Consider the following 22,594-nt stretch of genomic DNA (forward strand, 5'->3'; position numbering starts at 1 on the left):
CCCAGGACTGGGAAGGCAGAGGCAGACTCATCTCTGAATTAGATGCAGCCGAGGCTACAGAGAGCTGCAGGCCAGACAAGGCGGAGAATGAAATAAGGATCAACATACAGACCCAAAGAAAATCTGGGATCCGTAGCCTGAGCTGATGGAGAAGCAACAGCGCCCCAGAAGCTTGTTATCCACAGCTCATTAGGGAGAGGGTGTTCCTGCACACAGCTCAACAGGGAGGTCACACACAGAGAACAGGGAAGCAGACAACTGGTAGGAGCACTTTCTGCACACACTATGAACATTTGCACTCAGAAAAAAAAGAAGGAATGCTGCCATTTCCATGAACCCAGCCCAGGGAAGGCACTGCCATTTTCCCACAGGCCTGAGGCTTTATTTAGTCTTTGACAGTGCCAGCTTATGTCATCAACACCCATCCACTTAAGACTTCATTTCTCAATCCACCCACATTCTGAAAATCACTGGCATGGAGAGAAGGAAGAGTTCCACAGAAATAGCTGGAAAGAACTGTTCAAAGGGGGTTAGAGAGATGATGCAGCAGACAGCGAGCCCTCTGCTCAGTCCTCAGCATCCACATCAGGTGGCTTATGGGTAATCACCCACAGACGCATATTGAAGCACATACACAGCCCCTCCCCAACCCTGGACAAAATTATAGCCATAAAACAAATATTTTTAAAAAGAATTATTAACAACAAAGAAGAAGCAAGTACCACTGGTATCCATGAAGTGTCTGTTCAGATGAAAGAGGCTCTAGGTTCCACCCTCAGCACTGGAGGAAGAACAGCAGCAGCGATGCTGTCAACCTGAGGGGTTCCTGTGGCTGAGGTTAGCTTCTGCCAGTGTCTTTGAGGGATTATCTTGATTACATTAATTCGTGTGAGAAGACCAGGGGCCCTGAACTGTGTACATAAAGAGAGCTGAGCCCTAGTATCCCTCTGCCTCTGCTCTAGACTGAGGGCACGACGTGGCAGGCTGCCTCAAATTCTTGTCCTGCAATGACATCTCTAGTAGGATGAACTTAAGTCTAGAGCTATAAGCAAAACCAAACCCACTCTTCATTAGGTTGCTTTTGTCAGCACATTGTATATCACAGCAATAGAAAAGACAATCAAGAAAACAGCAGCCAAAAAATGTATCCTGTCTGTAATCTTAGCACTCACTCTGAAGACTGAGGCAGGAGGATTACTGTGTTCAAGGGCATCTTGGGCTATATAATGAGTAACACATGAGGCCTTGTCTTTGTTAATCTGTTGCTGTGAAGGGACATGATGGCCACAGAAACTTAGAAAAGAAAGCGTTCAGTTGGGGGACAGGGGACAATCATGGCTCCAGAGATTAGCAGAGCCCATGAGCAACCGCACCATGGTGGGGAACATGGCAGCACACAGGAAGGCACTGCACTGAACAGGAGCTGAGAGCTCACATCTGATCCACAAGCATGAAGCAGAGAGAGCGCTAACTGAGAATGACTTGGGCTTCTGAACTCTAAAGCCTACCCACAGTGGCACACCTCCTCCAACAAGGCCACGCCCCCTCATCCTTCCTAAATAGTTGTGCCAACTGGGGATCAAGCCTTCAGACTCGTGAGCGTAGGAGGGCTACTCTCATTCAAGCCACCACATCCCACGTGCAGGTCCCCACATCACAATGCAAAACAGCCTTTCAGTCTCAACACCGTTTAAAAGTTCAAAGTCTCTTCTGAGACTCTTAATTGTAACTCCCCCTATAAAACAAAAAAGCAAGCTCTGCAGTGGTGGTGCAACCCTTTAATCCCAGTCTTCAGAGAGACAGAGGCAGGTGGGTCTCTGTGAGTTTGAGGCCAGCCTGGTCTGCAGAATGAGTTCCAGGACAGCCAAGGCTATAGAGAAACCCTGTCTCAAAAAAAAAAAAAACAAAAACAAAAAGGGGGAGACAAATTATGCATTTCCATGGCACAGAAAGTACATTACTAAAGGGGAGGAAACGGAGCATAATGAAAAAACACTGACAAAAGCAAAAGTGAAACCCAGTAGGTTAAACTCCAAATCCTGAAGCTCCAGGTCTGGAGTCACAGAGCTTCACTGGTTCTGAACCCTAACCCTAACCCTTCCAGCGTGGCTGATTACAACAACACACTTTCCTCTTTCAACCTTGGTTCCACTCTCTATAATCAGCGCTCATTGGCAGGTAGCCCAGGATCTGGCATCTTCAACATCTTAGGGCACCCAATGCAATCCAGGATTCACTTTCTCAGATCTGTAAAACAGCCTCTCCCTCCAGGCATCCATGCAAAAAACTCCCCCACCACAGCCGCATGCCTGGTCGCAGTGGCTTTCCTTAATGGCAGAAGAAGAAGCCATGACCTCTTTACTCTTGTATTCTTCATGACTCTATAAAGCCAGAACTGTGGCAAGTGGTGCCAAATTAGACTGCCTGATAGGGATAGAATTTGGCCCTCTCTCTGAATTATATTTGTTGTTGCTCCTTTTATGATTAGATGATTCCATGGGCCTTTCAGTTTCACAAGTTGCAGGATGAGCTAGCTAGAGTCTCACTCTGAGGACACCATTCCTTTCCATTTCTCCTTATCTCTTTCAACACAAACCAAGGGGCCAGCATTAAGTCTCCTGGAGGTACTGTACATTTTGTGTTTCTTTGTGGCCTGCTTAGTCTGGTTCACTACAGCTCTGCATAAGAGTGGTGGTGCATACCTTTAATCCCAGCACTCGGGAGGCAGAGGCAGGTGGATCTCTGTGAGTTCCAGGCCAGCCTAGTCTACAAAGCCAAGTTCAGGACAGCCACAGAGAAACCCTGTCTCAAAAAAACAAAACAAAAGAAAACAAAAAAATCCAAAAAAAGAGTGATGACTAACAAATACAAGACAGAACCAATATTAGGCTGTCTTGAAATCTCTGCAAGGAAATTAGTCCTCAACACTTCAGTTTAGCCTCAGACAGACTCTTAGGACAAGGGCAGAAAGTAGATACAGTCCTTGCCAAAATATGACAAGAGTGGTCTCTAGCCCAGCTGCTAAAATCTCTTGAACTGGGCTTTTGCTCAGCATACTGACTTTCAAGCTCACAACTAGGATTGCCCATTAAGCCCTGTTTACAGAATTCAACTGCTTTAATTATTTCAAAGTCTTAAAGTCTAGCACATTTCACAAACAAACAAACCCAACTACAACACAGACAGGTCCGTCATAGCAATACTACAATACCAGGTACCAACTTGTCTTGATTGTTATTATTTCTGTGATAAAACACCATAACCATAGCAATTTATTAAAAAAATTAAAAACAAATAAAAACAACATTTAATTGGGTGCCATGTTTTCAAAAGGTAGCTGGGTCTAAGACTATATGGTGGGAAGTATGGCAGCAGGCAGGCAGGTGCTGGTGCTGCTGCTGAGAGCTCACGTCTTGATCCACAAGTATGAGGCGGAGAGAGCTTAACTAGGGCTGGAGCTGGCTTTTGAAAACTCATACCCAACCCCAGAGACATACACATGAGCCTAGGGAGGCCACAAACAAACACAAAACAAAACAAAGAACTGGTCAGGTAGGTACTTCAATGCAAAGTCATTGAAAGTATATATAATTTGTGAGTCTAATTTCTCAAATAAAATGTATTACAAACATATTAAAAGTTCAAATTGTTAGGCTGGAGAGATGGCTCAGAGGTTAAGACACTGGCTGCTCTTCCGAAGGTCCTCAGTTCAGTTCCCAGCAACCACAAAGTGGCTCACAACAGTCTATGATGACATCTGGCGCCCTCTTCTGGCCTGTAGACACACATGCAGACAGAGCACCATACATAATAATTATAGGGAAATCTTTGAAACATACTAAATGCTCACATAAATAACAGTACAACCTTCTGCAGAAATCCTATAAAGCTGCAACATCCTCGCCTGGCCTTAGGTACCAGGCACACAGGTAATATTTACGCATATTTTCAGATAAAACACTCATACACATAATCTTCTTAATATGTGCTGTATATAAAAACATGCTCTAAAATGATGAATACTCAAGATGTTGATGTAGGAAATATAGACTCAAAGCTCTAAATACACATTGTAAAAATGCTGGACTGTAAAGAAACTCACCAAAACGTTGTTAGCACCTTTCTCTGATATGTGGGGGTATTTTATTGTTTTCCCATATTATACACAACTTATTTTCAAATAAGAAAGCCATTTTTAAATTGTTACTTGTATGAGCCTGGCAGTGGTGGCACATGCTAATCCTAGCACTCGGGAGGCAGAGGCAGGTGAATCTCCGAGATTGGGGCCGCCTGGTCTATGGAGTGAGTTACAGGCTACCCAGGGAAAGCCTGTCTTGAAAAACCAAAAGTTATTTGTGTTTTAAAGACTTATTTTTATTATGTATAAATGTGAATACGGAAGAGATACATGCAAGTTGTAAGACACTTGACACCAATCTAAGTTCAGTCCCTGTGAGCCACTCCTTCAGGTTATCCTCTGACCGCCATGTGGCACTGGGGCACATGCACACACACTCCATACACACAAAATAAATGAATAAAATGTCAAAAAAAATTTAATGCAAATTCCAACCAAGGTCTGCAACTTTTTAGGTAACTTATAAAAAGTTTCCCAAGTTAACTTATGTGAAAAGTTTTATCTATAAAAGGAATATACACACATAAATATACCATTTTTGCTACTTATACTAAAGGAAAACATAACTCATTGTGAGAATCTCTTACCTTCAAGTTCTTAAAGCACCAACATCTCAGTAATAAGTCAGAAAAACACTTTGTCTCGTCAAGTGATCAAAAGAATACATGCGTGATTTTGAGCTGTAAAATCTGTACTGTACCTTTCTGTTCCTAATGTATCCACTGTATATTGCCTCTTTATTTTTTTCCTTCTTCTCAAAATCTTCTTTAGAAAGCAAAAGCTCATGAACATCCTGGGAGTCTACAGGCTTGCTTATCATCTGTCAAACAATTTAGAAGAGTACATTCATTCCGAATAGTTGTTTGTCAATCCCAAAAAATTTGATCACTTTTCACTTACAGGGAAATTATTCCACTTACTCTGGCTGACTGCCCAACAAAGAAAACAGCCTGTTTGCCTCCAACACCAAAATAGGAAATATCACTATTCAAGCTGCGAGGTACTGGTACTGGCCGAACATACCCTGAGTGATCACTAAAAGAAAACATTGTCATCAATACAGTGAGAGATAGAAGTAGAAACATGCTGAGCTTTAGGGCTGCATGAGGTATATAATAAAACCCCGTCTCAAAACCTCCCACCCACCTAAAAAACAACAACAACAAAACAAACAAACAAACAAGAAAAACCTCTACTAAAATCAGCAAATGTTTTCTAGGCCTGGGGATGTAATTCAGGGGTAGAGTGTTTGCCCAGCATTTGCAAAGCCCCACAGGTGGTGCAAGATCACACATGCTTATAAATACACATGCATCTTTTTTAAAAATCATAATCAATTCCTTACTAAACAAAATTTAAATAACCTATATTCAGATGTTAAAAAAACAGAGGCCATAACCATAAAGTATAAGAGTATTTCACAAAATATATCAATAAAAACAGTGACAATAAAATAAAATTATTTTTATTATTTAAATTTGCATTTTGGAAAGAATAACTAAAATGAAGAATTCACTTAAGCGGATGGATCACGAGCAGATCTTACTGGCAGAAGAATGAACTCATAAACGTATAGACAATTTGAGCTTCTTTAGTTTGAAGAACAAAGCGGCTCAGTGGCACGGAATCGGCCGAGTGTGTGTGAAGCTAAGGCTTTACTCTTCAGGGCTTTTTAAAAAAGGAAAGGTTAAGAAAAATCAACACTAGGTATTTAAGGTCTATAGGATCATCACTGCACCTAAACTGTAAGAAACTGCAAAGAATAGACAAAGAGTATTTGGACAAAGAAAAGATGGGCTACATTTTCCAAATATAAGGAAACTTTCTATACAAGATTTAAAAATTGAATTAATTTCAAAGAGTATGAAATTATCAAGATTCATAGCTAGATATCAGAGTCCAACTATCAAAAGTTAGAGGATGAAACTAAGCTGGTGGTAGAATCTCAGACCCTGAGAGGTCGAGAGTTCAAAGCCATCCTGGCCTACATAGCAAGTGCCAGGCCAGCTGGGACAACAAAGTGAGACTCCTCCTCAAAACCAAAAAAGAATTGGAGGGAATGAAACATGTCTGTGCACTAAAAGTGTTTAAGCCAAACTAGACTATTATAAATGAAGGTGCTGGTGATAATACCTAGAAAACTTAAAAGCTGAAATGGACATTTACCACCTGTTAAAAATATATTAGTGGGACTGGAGAGAGATGGCTCAGCAGTTAAGAGCACTAGCTGCTCTCCCAGAGAACTTGAGTTTGACTTCCAGATCCCACACAGTGGATCACAATCATCTGTAGCTCCAACTCCAGGGGATCCAATGCCCTCTTCTGCCTTCTGAGGGCAGTGCACCAATGTGGTGGACAAGACATATCTACAGACAAAATGCCCACAACACGTTAATAACAACAACAATAATAGCAATAATACACAGAACACATAGAGAGAGTTCTTATATGAATATATGGGTATCAGAAAATATCTGTAACTGTAACTCCAGAGGATCAGACTCTCTCTTCTGGCCTTACACATACAGTAAGGCACATACATACATACATACAAAATAATAAATAATAACTGATGGAAGGATCCACATATGAGTGCAGTCACTATAAAATTTTTGCTTGTTTGAAAATATTTCTATAAAATATTAAAGAAATGAACAGGAAATACTCAATGTAAGATTGCCAACCATTCTACAAACACACAAACAAACCTGATTCTACCAAAAAGACAGAAAGAAACAAACCAAACACGTACATAATAAACAGACTTATCAAAGAAGGAAGGAACTGAGATAGACAGAAGGAAAACAAACTAAGATGCTAGAATCAGTGTAGGTGAGTGACAGATAGATGAATGAATGGACATAGAAGGGAGGGAGGTAGAGCGGGAGTTAAGGGTGGCTGTCAGTTACCTGACTTGGGTGCTAGGAACCAAACATCCTTGGTTTTGTTGGGTTTCCTTACTTCGTCCACCCACTCAGCTACACACCTACACAGTCTCACCTTGGAGCAGGCTAGCCTGGTAATAATCCTCATTCCTTAAGCATGAATCCACAGCACTGGGGGCTAAACAGATGGCTTAGCACTATGAACACTTGGTGCTCTTGAGAATAACTCTCCAGCACCCACATGAGGAAGCTCACAGCCACCTGTAACTCCAGCTCCAAAGGGTACGACACCCTCTGTTGACCTCAGTGGGCACTTGAACACACTTGCAAAATACACACATGCTGGTGTTCACACATAAAAAATAAATCTCAAGCCAGGAGCAGTGGCAGATGCCTGCAATCCCAGCACTCAGGAAGGCAGAGACAGGTGGATCTCTGTGAGTTCAAGGCTAGCCTAATCTTACAAAGCAAGTCCAAAAACAAAACAACAACCTCAAGAGTAAAGGAAGGATAAAAGGGAGGATATAGATTTATAGAATAAAAAGTATATTATTGAATCTACTAGCCTCAAATATTTTACAATGGTATTCAAATATTTTACATTGGTATTGTAGACTGATGAAAATTAAGGGTATTTTATTCAACTTTTGCTTTATGTATTGTATATTATATGTTGATAGAAACTTAAAAACTGTTTTTTGGTTTTTTGTTTGTTTATTTTGTTTTTCAAGACAGGTATCTCTGTGTAGTCTTGGCTATCCTAGACTCACTTTGTAGACCATGCTGGCCTTGAACTCACAGTGACCTGCCTGCCTCTGCCTCCCAAGTGATGGGATTGAAGGTGTGCACCACCATGCCCAGCTCTAGAAACTTAAAACTGTATATTGTATGTTGGGTGAAACTTAAGATCATTTTGTTCAGCGTTTTACTTAATGTATTATACATGTGCAACTCATTTGAGAAGGTGATGTACAGTTCTAGTCTTATAAAAGTTAACTGTTATAACTTGTTCAGGATGGTTGGAGATAGAAATTGGTAGCTAGTCACTTGTAAATCTTATTAGATACTAAATTACTTAATTATAGAATAAGCTTTATTTAGTTTCTTGTATATGTTTTTTTTTTAATTTTTTTATTAATTTATTCTTGTTGTCTATGTTTTTAAAAGCAATAGCTAGATGATGGATAGGATAGTTAGATAGATGGTCTTCAAACACTTCAGAGATCCACAGAAAATGGCATTTAATAATAAAGGGCTTTTATGACAGAGAGACACATCCGCTCCTGGCCAGTCTAATTATGAGGGCATCAAGAAATCATAGTGGCAGATAACCACTGAACTGAGGAACTGTGCTTATGTCTACTGCTGCTGACAGACTTACTGTCCACTATGATCAAGCGTGATACTGAGAATTTGGCTGCAGAGACTTGGAGAGACCAGGTCCGTCAGTCCTTCAGGATTCCTGCTTCAGAGCAGTCTGTGAGATGGTTTTGGGCCAGCGGGCTGAAGACTGGATGCCCCGACGATGGCGAGGAACCTGTGACTGTCCAGGCAGTCAGCTCTCTCTGTTCTGTCTATACTTTTGGAAGTTGCTTGCCTGCACTTCCTTCATATTAGATTCTGAGGTCTCTGATGGGGTTGAAGATTAGATAGTCACGGTGTTACTATTTTTGAAAAACTCTGGACACTAGGATAAGACTCAGTAGGATAGGACAGTGAAACAATTTCTCCAAGGTTGCCAAATACAATCTTTGTAGATAGACTTTTAATGAATAATTCTCATAACTATTTTTATTGTATATAGTCTATTATATTTAATAGAAAGGGAGAGACAGATACAGGAGAGATGAACATGTTTTTGTGTTGATCCCAAGTGTGGGATTGGGAACAGACTAGTGAGAGAGCAGGACATTTATCCCCTTAGAAGTCAAACCACTTCATGGGTGAGCTTGGATGTTGCCAGCTGAAAACATACTAGTAGAAACCCTGAGAGGAGAGATATATATGAGCCCAAAACAAGAGGATGGGGAGAGAGGATCGAGAAGGTCCTAGAAACCCTCAAGAAGAACATCATGATGGGTCAATCTGGACCCAGGGATGTCTGCTCAAACTACTGCACCAACCAAGGACAATACATGCAGTAAACATTGAATCCCTATTCAGATTCTAGCCAATGGACAGGACATTCTCCACAGTTGTGTGGAGAGTGGGGACTGACTCTAACATGAACTCTGGTGCCCCATATTTGACCACTTCTCCTTGGTGGGGAGGCCTGGTGGCACTCAGAAAAAGAATAAGCAGGCTACCAAGATGAGACTTGATAGGCTGTGACCGTATGGTGGGGGAGGAGGTCCCCCTCAGTCATAGACCTAGGGGAGGGGAGCAGGGTGAAAGTGGGAGGGAGGGCGGAAACAAGTGAGGGGCTAACAAATGAGCTGTAATCTGAATTAAAAAAATTTTTTTAATTGTTTTGATTTAGAGAAAAGCCAATGTCCTATCACAGTCTAGTGAAGATAAAATTATAGTTAAACTGTGGGCTACACTAGTACTTTTTTTTTTTCCCTTTCTTTTTGTCCAGCAGATGTGAAATGCTCTCCTCAGACTATAAAACCATAGTGGTGTAGACATTCACGTTGGCTTGCCTCCCCTCCCTTTTTTAACAAGATTTTTTCTGTGAAGTCCTGACCATCCTGGAACTTGCTCTATAGACCAGGCTAGGCTCAAAAAAGATCCAACTGTCTCTGGCGTGGTGCGCAGTGGCCCGTGTCTCCAGAGGAACTGCCATGAACTGTCAGACTGAGACCTCCAGAGAGATCTCTAGTCTATACCTGGAGTCCCCAGAGAGAAACAGAGTCCGATGTCGATGCAGTACACACAGGAATTTTATTGAGTCGATGAGCATCGAGGTCTGACAAGGTCTTTCAAGCTGCCGACCCCCAAAGCAGGCGCAAGTGCTTTTTATATTGTTTTGTAAAAGCAGAATTTAGCAGGCTAGCTAGGAGGGGTAAGTACATTCCAGGAGTAAGGGTAGTGGAATATTTTTAGATACAGCTGGACCCTCAGCGTAGGCTGGCTGGCCTTGAGTCAAGCTGGACCCTCAGCGTAGGCTGGCTGGCCTTGAGTCAAGCTGGACCCTACAAGGGGCCAAACAACTACAGAACACACATAGTGATTTGATATTGATACCTTGGTTCAATATCAATATTGCTTGCCGGCCCCTCCAGAACTGCTGAGATGGAGTGTGTTTACACCGGAATCTCAAACTTGAGATTAAGATTCTTGTCCTAAGAATGGAAGGTGTGGGGCAAAGCTCTAAGTCCCAGCCAGTGAAAAGCATTCCTCCTCAAAACCCCTCCCCACTGCCCAAGGTTTATACGTGCCTGTTTCTCTCATGAAATAAAGCAGGGAGCACCATATACTTCACCCAAGGACGCCTGAGACTGGCTCTTTATTCAATGCTGAAGCCCCAAACTAAACCACTGGCCAGGCAGTTGCTGTAGTCACCACTAAGGAGCCTCTGTGGTTCACTGGGGCATCAGAGAAGAGAGCCGGGGCTGCCTCTGAGCTACTCGTCCCGCCCAGTCCGGCCCTTGGCCCGGTGCTGCTGTGTAGGAGCTCCCTGCTGGATGTTCCAAAGCAGCTGTTCCATTCCCGCTGCCATGCCAGCTAAAAGAGCAGCACGCTTATTACAGAAAAAAATCTGCTTTTCGTGCACCCCAGGCTAGAACTGAGACCTTGTGCCAGGGACCTCGCTCTGCGCTCACTCAGGACCTCTCTGTCCAGAGACTGACAACAGTACTCAGAGTTTCTGGCAGAGAAGCACACACTTGTGGCCCAGAGGTGTCCACACACTCTGTCACTGCGTGCTGGGAGTAAAGGTGTTTGCCAGCACCGCCCGGCTTCACGTCAGCTTTTTAATCATTCTCTTCCTTGGCTTTGGAAGTACTTTTAACTGACATATATTCATGAAAATAGTAGAAAAGAATGGTTACAGAGGTGCTGTGTCTGTTGTAAGAAATAACTAAAATGTCAGCTCATGGCTATCAAATGCTCACTGTATGACAGGTACTAGCCTCAAGATTTTACATGCTTCTTAACTCAGTTTTCACAAAGCCTTGATAGACTATGTCCCCATTTTCTAAGTGCATAAAGTCACAAGCGCCCCACAACCAATAAATAGTCAGGTAATCGAAACCAGGCCAAATGAGACTGGAGTCCTTCACTACAGTGTCTGTCAGACAGCACTCGGACTGAAGGTGCCACTCTCAGCAAGGAGCACTCCCCAGCATGTATCCCAAGGCTCAATTCCACACCCAACAGCAAAAAGCGAGGAGTCACTCAAAGTCTGCTCACCGGTGAAACTCTGAGTGCGCGTGCTGAGATGGATTACAGGCGTGAGTCGCCACGCCCGGCTTCCTTGTGCTGCAAGCCTTGTCTATAAGTGTGTTCTGGCACAAAGCTGGGTTCTAGTCCCTAACAGCTGTGACAGTCTGAAAAACTGAGCCATAAAATAGAAACATAGAACTCTAACGAATCATATGCAATCTAAGCATTTTCAAGTAGTATGAAATGATTATTATAAAGATTATCCTAACTTAATATTCAATATGTTAACATAACTCACATAAACCTCAGGAAATGCAAAAAGTACTGTTCAGTGAAAAAGCATAGTGTCCTATTTTGGAGTATGCATCACAACACCTTGTAACAAACAAGGTAAGACCAAGCCCTGTAACGATTCATTGTTATATAAGGGTGCACTAGAGTTCTTGCTCTTATTAAAATATGCAGGTTACAATAAGAAGGAAAAACCAAGCTTTTTCTAACCTTTCAAAGTCACCGTGTCGTGTAAATTTTGATAGCCTATACACAGCCCAGTTGTTAAGCTGTTTGGAGGTCATTCCTCTTCCATTATCTACCACTGCCACAGCAGGTTTTCCTTGTGTCTCATCAAAAAGCTACAAAATAAAAGGACAGGAAGACTCCAATCAGTGCTTAAAACATGAAAAGTTCAGCATGAAATTCAATAGGCTCACTCATATCCCTGGTATAAGTCTAAACAAGTACAGTTTCCTAAAGGCACTGAATTATGTCTATCAAAAACCTTAGAATTTTTAATGTTTTTTAACATGGAAATACCATTTCTTAGAATTTAACCTAAGAAAAATAATGGAGGTATATATGTGCTTCTCACAGCAAAAATATAGGAGAGGAAAATCTGTTTAGGAACATTAGTCTGATTCTATAACTTACACTGTAGCTAACAAAATCCTCTCCATTAATATTGTAAAACATTCATGTCAAGTGTTTATAGTGCAGTTAAAAAAAGAAATTATAAAACATGAAAACATAAAAACATGTATAAATAAACACAATATACATAAAAGAAACTAAAAATTAGTAACAAGACATCAGATATTAGTTCTAGTTTTCCCTTATTTCTAATTCTTCCATATACTAGTAACAAAAGTTACATTTCTTTATGTATAATTTTCTTACCAATTTGATCTGTATTCTCCTAACACCAACATTACGAGAAGTAGCTGACAAGGAATTGTCGATTAATTCTGCAAGAGCAAATGCTGGAAGAGATGGAGAAAACACTGCTTAACCTTTCCATCCCAAATGCTTGTTATGACAGGTCAAAAAGCAGCCGGACCTCTGAAGAACCTTAAAGAAACCACTTCTACTTTCCAAGGAGCGACAGGCATTAAGTAACACCTGCGTCTGCCTAGCCAGCTTCATCACCAACCACGTAAGAGTCATCAAGCACTAGCCTGGATGAAAAGACCCTGTAGCCAGCCGTTGCTACTTTGTGGTTCTTTTTTCCCATCCTCTATCCCCCTGGCTTCCCCCCTAACACTAGACAGGAGACAAACAAGGATAGAAGAGAGAGAGGATTAGAAAAGTCTGTGAAACTGACTTCTTTCCTTTTGCTTCTTCTTTGACCATGGCTACTAACAAACTGCATCCAACCTCCATAAATGGCCAAGAACCACTGACCCCACCTCTCAGGGACCTCCAAAAAGTTCCCAGAATTCCCAAGTCACACAATCACAGAAATTAATGCAGTTGGCAAAACCACACTTTTGCTAGAGTACAAGGTAAATCACAGTCAGCTGCTGGGGACAGTCGAAAGTAACTCCACATCCCAACAGCTGGGATTAAAACAGAAACAGATTCTTATACTATTTCTCTATCTTTTAAATAAACCAAAATTCTAGAATTCTTTTTTTTTTTTAAAGTCAGTATACGCCCCCCCCCCTTCTGTTTTAAGCCATTAATTGTGCTGGGTTTAGCAGAAAATTATAAACAAATATTTTCAATGAAATAAGCACTTTTTAGGTCAGTGGCCAGCTTTTAAGGAGACCTCTCCTCAATTTCAATCTTTATAAAGCTTTGACGGTATCCACAGCTTTTCCTTTTCTGTGGAAAACCTTTCCACTGGTATCTTTTTACAGGTTGAGTATTATTATCAGTAGGCACTGTGAAAGCAAATTTTTCTTTATCTTCCTCATGTAAAGGGATAGTAAAAAAGCAGTCCTTTAAATCAATTGCTATCATGGGACATGCCTTAGGTAGTAAAGAAGATAAAGGAATGGCAGCCTGCAAGCAGCCCACTGGCTAGATAATTCACCACTCTTAAATCTTCGACACTAGGACTCAAAGCAGAGTCAGAAAGCCCTGTGTGAGTTTGAAACCATTCTGGTCTACAAAATGAGTTTTAACTAGCCAGAGACCCTGGCTCAAAACAAAACACAAAAAAAGGCAGTCCAGAAAGCTCCTCAATCTTATAGGATTCAAGTCCACAGTTACACAAGCAGTAGGCAACTGCTGGCTGACCTGCCTGTAAGCTGCGCAGGAGCTTCAGGGTTCAGCTTTCAAGAATTACCACCATGCCAGGTGGGCTCTACAATGATGCAGCGATAGTTTTAATCACTCATGCTCTTGTAAGTGGCCCCAATATAGTCGCTGGGGTTCAATAGGTTGGACTAGGGTGGGAAGTTTCTTTGGTTGTCACTGGAACCCTATCTGTTCATATCTCTTCAGAAAATCTATACATGTTTCCAAGCTAGTGATTCCCAGCACACTGCGGACTTTACATTCAATTCATTACTGGCACACTGTTTTATATTCTCCTCCCTGCAAAGCAACCACTCAATTATTTCTCACTTTCATGTCTCTTATTAAAAAGAGACAACAGCAGAGCAGTGGTGGCACATGCCTTTAATCCCAACACTTGGGAGGCACAGGCAGGAAGATCTCTGTGAGTTTGAGGCCAGCCTGGTCTACAAGGCTAATTCAGGACAGTCAAGACTACACAGAGTATCCCTGTCTAAAAATCACCCCCACCCCAAGAACAGGCAAAGGGGAAAGGAACACTGAGACAAGTTTGAATTTCTTCTGCCTCTAAAAACATATACAATTTATATCGCGATTAACACAGCAAGTTCAATCCATGCAAGTACTACCTAGGAAGCAGTAACAGAAACTGCCCCTAACAGAGAGGCTAGACAGCCAGAGATAAAGCTTTTGTTTCACTGATACACACAGTAAAACTGACAGCTGTCTGCTTAGAGAAAATATATGAAAGAAATGATGAACATGACCTGAAGACACGGCCACACAAAATAAGAAAAAACCAGAAACAAAGAAATAAGAGAACATCTTCTGATATACTGTAAAGTTAACAGAAGGCAAAGCAGAGTCTCTGTTTATCACTGTGATGACGGCACACCTGAGAACAGATGCACTGAGTCTGTGTGGTGCTTAAGCTACATCCCCTATGTCTTTAAAAATGAACATATCTGTTGGCTACACGGTATCTATTCATAAGTTTAACTCCAAGGAAGTTGTTTAAAATTGTCTCAAAATCAAAATATTTAAGCACCTGCTATCTCCCAGGCACTGCTCTAGGGATAGCACAACACAAAGGTTCTATTCCTCTGCATTAAACATTTTATTGGAAGATGGGAAATAACATGTAATCATGGGACAGGTGAAGAGCTCATCAGGCGCAGGTGCTTGCCGTCAAGCCTAACCACCTGAGTTCTGCCCCAAGAGCTCACACGGCAGAAGAAAAGTTCCTCCTGCAGGCTATCCTCCAACCTCTACATGCATGCTGTGGTGTCAATGCCCTCATGCATGCAAATAAACAAATAAAGGTAAGCTTGAAAACACAATTACAAGCTGAAGACTGTGGCACATGTCTTTATTTCTAGAACTTGAGAAGCAAAAGCACACAGATCTCTGAGAGTTCAAGACCAACCTACCAAACAAAGTGAGTTCCAGGACAGCCCCTATTTTAAAAAGAAGGAAAAAAGGGGGTGGGGGGAGATAAGGCTCTGTGGTAAAGAGCACTTGATGCCTAGAGTTCAGTTCTAAGCACCCACATCAGGTGGCACACAACTGCTAAAACTCCAGCTCCAGGGGATCTGATGCCCATTTCTGGACTACACTACACACACACACACACACACACACACACACACAGACAGACAGAGAGAGGGGGGGGGGGGGAACATATATATATGTAGCTATTCTGATATGAACATAAAAGTAAAATAAATCTTTAAAAAATAATGTAGGGCTGGACCTATGGGTCAAGGGTTAAAAATATTATCTACTCTTCCAGAGAACCTGGGTTCAATTCTCAGCACCCAAATGGTGGCTCAAATCATCTATAACTCCAGTTTCAGAGAATCCAACAGCCTATGCTACTTCTTGCTTCTGAAGGCATTGCATATATGTGGTGTATAAACATTTATGCAGGCAAAATATCCAGACGTATAAAATAACAGCTTAAAAAAAAAAAAAGAGTAGTGAGGCAGATGTGTCTTTGTGAGTTCAAGTCCAGCCTGGTCTAAAGTTCCAGGATAGTCAGGGTTACAGAGAGATACCACAAACAAACAAATAAGTGAGATGCCATAAACAAACAAATAAATAACATTTAAAAGTAAATAAAATAAAGTAATCACAGCTAGGTGTGATGATGCAGCACTTGGGAGACAGAAACAGGTAGAGCTCTGTGAGCTTGAGGCCAGATTAGTCTACACAGCAGGAGAGCACCAGGCCAGCCATGGCTACAAAGTAAGATCCTGTCTCCAAAAATAAAGAAAAAAAAAATGTGTGGGTGTGAGGGACGGGACAGAAAAAAAGATAGTAATTACAGTAAGTGTGTATGGTGACCCCATAGAGCATTTATGTTTAAATGCTTGGTCCCCAGTTAGTAGAACTATTTGAAAAAGGGTTAGGAGCTATGAACTGTTGGGGTTTGGTCTGGTTGCTGTGCAAATGAGCAGACTCATATACCCCATAATGTTTGTAACCTTGCCTAAGAATTTATTCCTGTTTGACCAATAAAAAGCCAACACACCGGGCAGGGCAAATGGGACGGATAGTGTGACTAAGGTTCCCGCTGGCCAGACAGAGAGATTCTTGGGAAAGTAAGCAGTGAGACCAGAAGAGGATCAGAGAGAGCAGAGGAAGAAGGCCACACCATGGGCTAGGTTGAGGAGAAGCAAGTGGCAGGCATGGATGGAGGATTCAGCCCAAATGAAGAACATTAGCAAGCATTTTGGATTATGGATGGGAGGTAGCATGACAGAAATTATTAGAAGCAGATGGCATGGGATTGGGGCAGAGAGATATGGGATACCTGCCCCAATATGGGAGGTAGTTTAGGGGATTAATATCTGTCCTGCCCCAGGTGAACCAAGGCTATTTTAAAATATAACAGGTGCCTGTTGATTGACAGCAGGTTAGAAAATACCACCATAGGCGCTGGAGAAATGGCTCAGAAGAGCACTGTCTGTTCTTCCAAAGGTCCTGTGTTCAGTTCCCAGCCACCACATGGTGGCTCACAACCATCTATAATGAGATCTGGTGCCCTCTTGTGGAGTGCAGGCACACATGAGGGCAGAATACTGTATAAATAATAAATAAATCTTAGAAAAGAAAAGAAAATACCACCATAATAATTACAGGGCTAATAATAAACATTTTTTAGATCCTATCTTTAAATTAACAGCAACAGTGACCCTACTGGAAGAGGTGTGTCACTGGCTTTGAGGTTGGAAAAGTCCGTATCATTGCCTCTCTGCCTCTAACTTGTAGATCAGACATACACGCTTAGCTATACACTTACCATGCCTGCCTGTTGTCCTATTCCCAACATGATGGTCATGGACTCCACCCCCTGGAACCGTCAGCCCCAAATCCTTTTATTTTTAAACAAATATTTTTTTAATTATTTATTTTTATTTTATGTGCATTGTATGTCTACGGGTGTCAGATTTTGGAGTTACAGACAGTTGTGAGTTGCCATGTGGGTGCTGGGAATTGAACCCGGGTCCTTTGGAAGAACAGACAGTGCTCCCAACCGCTGAGCCTTCTCTCCAGCCCCCCCAAATCCTTTTATAAGTTGCCTTGGCCACAGTGTCTTGTCATAGCAGTAGGACAGTAACTAAGACAGTAAGTGGATTCTACAGCACATTAGAAGGCAGTGCATGCTGTAGAGTAAAATGAGCAGAGGATCAAATAACAAAAGCACAGGCATACAAATAATTTAAACTATGTCATTTTGGTTTTTTGTTTGTTTGTTTTTTGAGGCAGGGTTTCTCTGTGTAGCCTTGGCTGTCCTGGACTCACTTTGTAGACCAGGCTAGCCTCGAAATCACAAGAGATCTGTCTGCCTCTGCCTCCCTGAGTGCTAGGACTACAAGCATGGAGACATGGCTCAGTGTCAAGGGCATGTGGCTGCTCCTCCACAGGACTCAGGCTGAATTCCCAGAATCCACACAGAAGCTCACAACTCTGCCATGCCAGCCCACGGGGTTCTAACAGCCTCTTGTGGCCTCTGTGGATTCTGCATGCACATGGCAAAGCCAAGCATACAGGCAAATACTCACATACACGAGGTAAAAATAATGATAATAAAGAAAAGGCTGATTTCCATGCCAGCCTTTCTAGTTAATGGTAGTTTCTACAGACATGTAAGAAGGTGAGGAGGAGAGGCTGACAGAAGCCTTGGAAGCAGACATGCTCACCAGCAGAGAGAAGAAGGAAGTAAGATGAATGGTCTGAAAAGTAGATAAAAAACATGAGAGGTGCTGCCAAACGGAGCAGGTCAAAAAGGGAGGTGAGTCACGAAAGACCTTTCCAGCTGTCTAACAACACTGCCTCTGCACTTAATGAATACAAAACACATTCAAAAGATCTGAAATGATAGACATCAAAGTTGGAGATGATTATATTCAGGTGGTAGCAACATGGTTATTTTTCACATTCTATTCACCTAGCTATGTTTTTATAATTTCTAACAGTAAAATATATTTAAGAAAAAAGAATTTTAATATAGTTTATAATGAATATGTTAATAGCATAAAGTACTTTGGCAGAATCTAAAAAGAAGATCTGGTGAACCATTCCGTATGTAGTAAACAGTCTATAAGGATAAACCCGGCGGCTGTAAAGGTTTGGAGGGAATTAAAGACATGGTAATAGACACACAGAGTTATTTTACAGTGTAAATTTACAAAGCAGGGACTGGTTACAAATCAGCAATAGAGTGCTTAGCCTGTGTGTGCACGGCTCCAGGCTTAATCCAGAGTAAATAAGTAAAAAATAAATAGCGGACGGGAAAATACATTTTCTTAACCGGAGGCAATTTATAGCCATCAGGAAGAATAAATTGAGAGGAAAGTATGCAAAGCATAGAAAGATGTCTGACTACAAGATCCCTCAGTGTACTAAAGCACATAAAGTCTACTTATGGGTTAAAGGTGACTATTTTGACTTTAGAGTTGACTTCTGGGCTAGGGCGATGGCTCAATGGGTCAAACAGCTGCTGTGCAGTTCCCAGAGCCCAGGTAAAGCCCATGGAGTGGCCTGCGCACACAGCCGTCCTCCCTGCGCTCCCTTCAGCACAGACCAGAGAGTCTTTGGAAGCTTCCAGTCTAGTTATCCTGGCAGCCACAGCAGTGACTAACAGGACCCAGCTTCCAACATGGCAGAAAGGTGAGGAGCTGTCTTCTGACTTTCTTCACATGCACACACACTCCACACACAATTCAGGGAAACAGACTGGGGCTGCGGGACAGCTGCTACCGCTGAGGAGAATCTGAGCTCGGTTCCCGCCCGGCACACTGCTTCTAGTGCCAGCCCCAGGAGAACTAACGTCCTCTTCTGGTCTTCCTGGAAAGCCACGCTCACATGCTCTGCGTCCATACACATATACATGAACAAATTAAAAAAAAAAAAAAAAATTAAACAAACCAAACCCCAAATTCAGTTGGATATAGACAAACTAAAAAAGTTGATCAAAATGAGTTACCATAGCTTGTAATAAAGCAGAATAAAAGAACCGGAAAGGAATGGCATACATGAGCAAAGGATAAAAAAGATTGCCAACTTTCAAAAGCTGTGTGCACACAGATTACTTACGCAAAGGGTTCTGTCCTTCACTCGCATAGTACTCATACATGCCACTTTTAACCAGAGTGTCATAGTGAGGGAGGAAGTCAATTCTTTCTTTTGTCGCAGTCAATAATGATTGGTCAACAGACTGTAGCAGGTACAGAGTGACTCCATCTTTAACAGTTTCCTCTGTAACCAAGAGTTAAAAATTATACAATCAGAAACTCAATGAATTTATTCTGAATATGTAATTTGTATCCATGAAATGCACTTGATGGCATAATTAAGCTGTCAATAGATCTATTTATAAATTCCAGTTGTAACTATAAAGAACATGAGTAGAATAGGTATAAACATTTCCACAAGTTTAAAGTGCTCAAGTAAATATTTAAACATATTTGTTTGTATGTTTGCTCGGTGTGTGTGCATGTGCACATGCCAGCACACATGTGGGAAAATGCATCTCACAGTATGTGTTTACATGTCAAAGGACATCTTTCTGAAGTCAGTTCTCTCTGAGGGTCTGGAGATCAAGCTCAAGTTGTCAAACTTTTGAAACAAGTGTTTTTACGTGCTGACTCGTAAGAGTGGTCCTTGTTTAATTTGCTGTTTGTTTGTTTGAAGTCAGGGTCTCCTGACAGAACTCCAGCCGGCCTCCTGAATGCTAGGATTACACATGTGCCCATGTGTGTAGCGCTGAAATGCTTTTTTTTTTCTTTTTAAATGGATACTGGGTAACACTGACTGGCCTGGAGTTCACTGTGTAGACGGGCCTTGAACTTAGGGAGATCCTTCTGCTGGGATTACAAGTGTACATCACCATGCCCCGTATGGCTTGTTTGCTGTTGAAGCAGGATCTCACTGCAGCCTGATGTGTCTGGGACTCACTATACAGCCCAAGGTGGCCTCCAACTCTGGGCAAGTCTCCTGCCTCAGCTTCCTGAGTGCTGGGACAATAGGTATAAGCTACCATGACAGCTGAAGCACATTTCTTTTTTATTTTTAATTTTATAAAAAGCCATCACAGATTGAGCCAGCAAGCTTGCTCAATGGGTACAGCTACCAGCTGGGCAACCCTGAGAACCTGAGTTCAATCCCTGGGACCCACACTGTAGGAGAGATAACTATTCACAAAGTGTCCTCAGACCTCCACACAAATATATACACATATACAAATAAAGATGTGTAAGCAAAATAAATAAATAAAATAATTAAAAATACAAGTTCACATCTCATAATCTGTTAAGTTTTGGGAAGTCCAAGACTGCTTCCTACTGAAGGTCTGTTTTCTCACAGGTGGAGCTTTGTGTTTTCACAGGATGAGAAGCTGAAAAAGTCAGTATGTGTTGAGACAGGAGGTCTCCCAGCTCAAGCTGGTGTTGAGCTCTGTACGCTTCTGATTCTACACCTTGACTGCTCAGATTATAGGCATAGGGCCACACCCAGGCTTTAAACACGCAGGTTATTTTCTTTAGGATTCATTTTATGTATGTGACTGTTTTGCCTGCATGTGTGTCTGTGCATGTATGTTTGTGCATGTACAGATCAGATGGCATGCGATGCCCTAGACCTGGAGTCAGGGTGGCTGTGACCTGTCACGTGACGGCGGGGACTGAACCTGGGTCCTCTGCAAGAGCAACAAGTGCCATCTCTTCAGTACCAACACGCAATCTTTTTTGGTTTTTGTTTGTTTGTTTTGGGGGGTTGTTTATTGGTTGGTTTTTTGATAGGGTTTCTCTATGTAGCTCTCCTGGAACTCACACTGGAGAGCAGGCTGATCTTGAACTCAGAGGTCCACCTGTTTCTGCCTCACAAGTGCTGGGATTAAAGACGTGCACCACCTTGCCTGCCTCCAACACTCAGTTTTTAATACGTTCAGTTATCACAGGGCAATAAGATTAGGGTCTGCATTAGAGTGGCATCAATAGGATGGAGACTTCTTCACTGTTTCATTTAAAGAGAAAGAAAACTGGACTGAGAGATGGCTCAGCAATTAAGAGCACTTGCTGCTCTTCCAGAGGACGTAAGATGAGTTCTCAGCACCCATGTTGGGTGACTCCAGCTCCAAAAGACCTGACACCCTCTTCTGGACTCTGTAGATACCTGCGCACGGGCACACACACACACACACACACACACACACACACACACACACACACACACACACACTCGGAAACCCTATGGTAGAGGGAAGGATGAGGACAGCTTAACATCTGGCACATTATGAAAACTTTAAGAAAGAGTTTCTTAAAAAGGAAAGAATTCAAGTTTGCTAAGAGTTAGGTTTTGCGGGTGCCCAAATAAAGCTAAGTGGTGAGGCCTCGCTTTCTATGGGCACAGCTGACAGCAGGACTATGTGACCTCTGTGAAAACAAGGTGTTCTTCTTTCACTCCCTACTGTATTCCAATTATCAATACTTTGGACAGACGGTGGTGTATAGCTATTGCTCTATCAGTACACAGTAAATAAATTCAAAAGAACATTGCTTACTTACCAAAATTATCACAGGTAATCTCTTTCCTACTTGTAGTTGTAATAACAAATTTTTCTTCAGATGAAATGCCAATTTCCTATCCAAAATAAAAGAAATAAAACCAATTATTACTTAAAGGAAATAAATGTACTATTCACATTTTCAAGAATGTGAATATAAAAAAAAGAATGTGAATATACTGATATTATAATTTTCCAACAATTACTATACTTATTCGCAAAATTAATCACTATAAGCCATATAAATTGCTTATTTAACAACATTTTTTTTTTTGCTATTTGCTACCCAGAATACATGTGACAATCATCACATAACGAAAACTGGTATATACACAGTGAGACTGTATTCACCTATAAAGAAATATGAACTAATGAAAAATTCAGCATCATGGAGAGAATTAGAAAATACACTCAGTGGGGTATAACTCAAGCCCAGAAAAACAAATGCATGATCTCTTTCATATGTGTGTCTTAGCTTTAAATTTTTAAGATTTCTATAATTAATCTGGAGTGGCTGTAGAGGTCAGGAAGCCAAAAAGAGTCCATAAAATTAAGAAGGGGCCAGGGCCTTAGGGAGTGTAGAAAGTGTGTAATATGGAAGTCAAGGGGTGCTGGAGTTAAAGGTTCATGTGGGATGGGGCAGTGGATGAGGTGGACGGA

At 41.7% G+C, this 22,594-nt stretch overlaps 1 protein-coding gene across 1 annotated transcript in view; it reads right to left on the reverse strand.

The window, feature by feature from the left end:
- The window catches only part of Smchd1 (structural maintenance of chromosomes flexible hinge domain containing 1), a 120,670-nt gene that overhangs the window by 90,096 nt on the left and 7,980 nt on the right, over positions 1-22,594 (reverse strand). Inside the window, exons 2-7 of the mRNA XM_051153692.1 lie at positions 21,936-22,011; positions 19,468-19,629; positions 12,523-12,605; positions 11,851-11,981; positions 5,059-5,173; positions 4,839-4,958 (exon numbers count right to left, since the gene is read on the reverse strand). Of these exons, the coding sequence (XP_051009649.1) occupies positions 4,839-4,958; positions 5,059-5,173; positions 11,851-11,981; positions 12,523-12,605; positions 19,468-19,629; positions 21,936-22,011 (687 nt within the window). The remainder of the gene's footprint in view (positions 1-4,838; positions 4,959-5,058; positions 5,174-11,850; positions 11,982-12,522; positions 12,606-19,467; positions 19,630-21,935; positions 22,012-22,594) is intronic.

Source organism: Acomys russatus, chromosome 12, assembly GCF_903995435.1.
Source record: "Acomys russatus chromosome 12, mAcoRus1.1, whole genome shotgun sequence".
Taxonomy (NCBI): domain Eukaryota; kingdom Metazoa; phylum Chordata; class Mammalia; order Rodentia; family Muridae; genus Acomys; species Acomys russatus.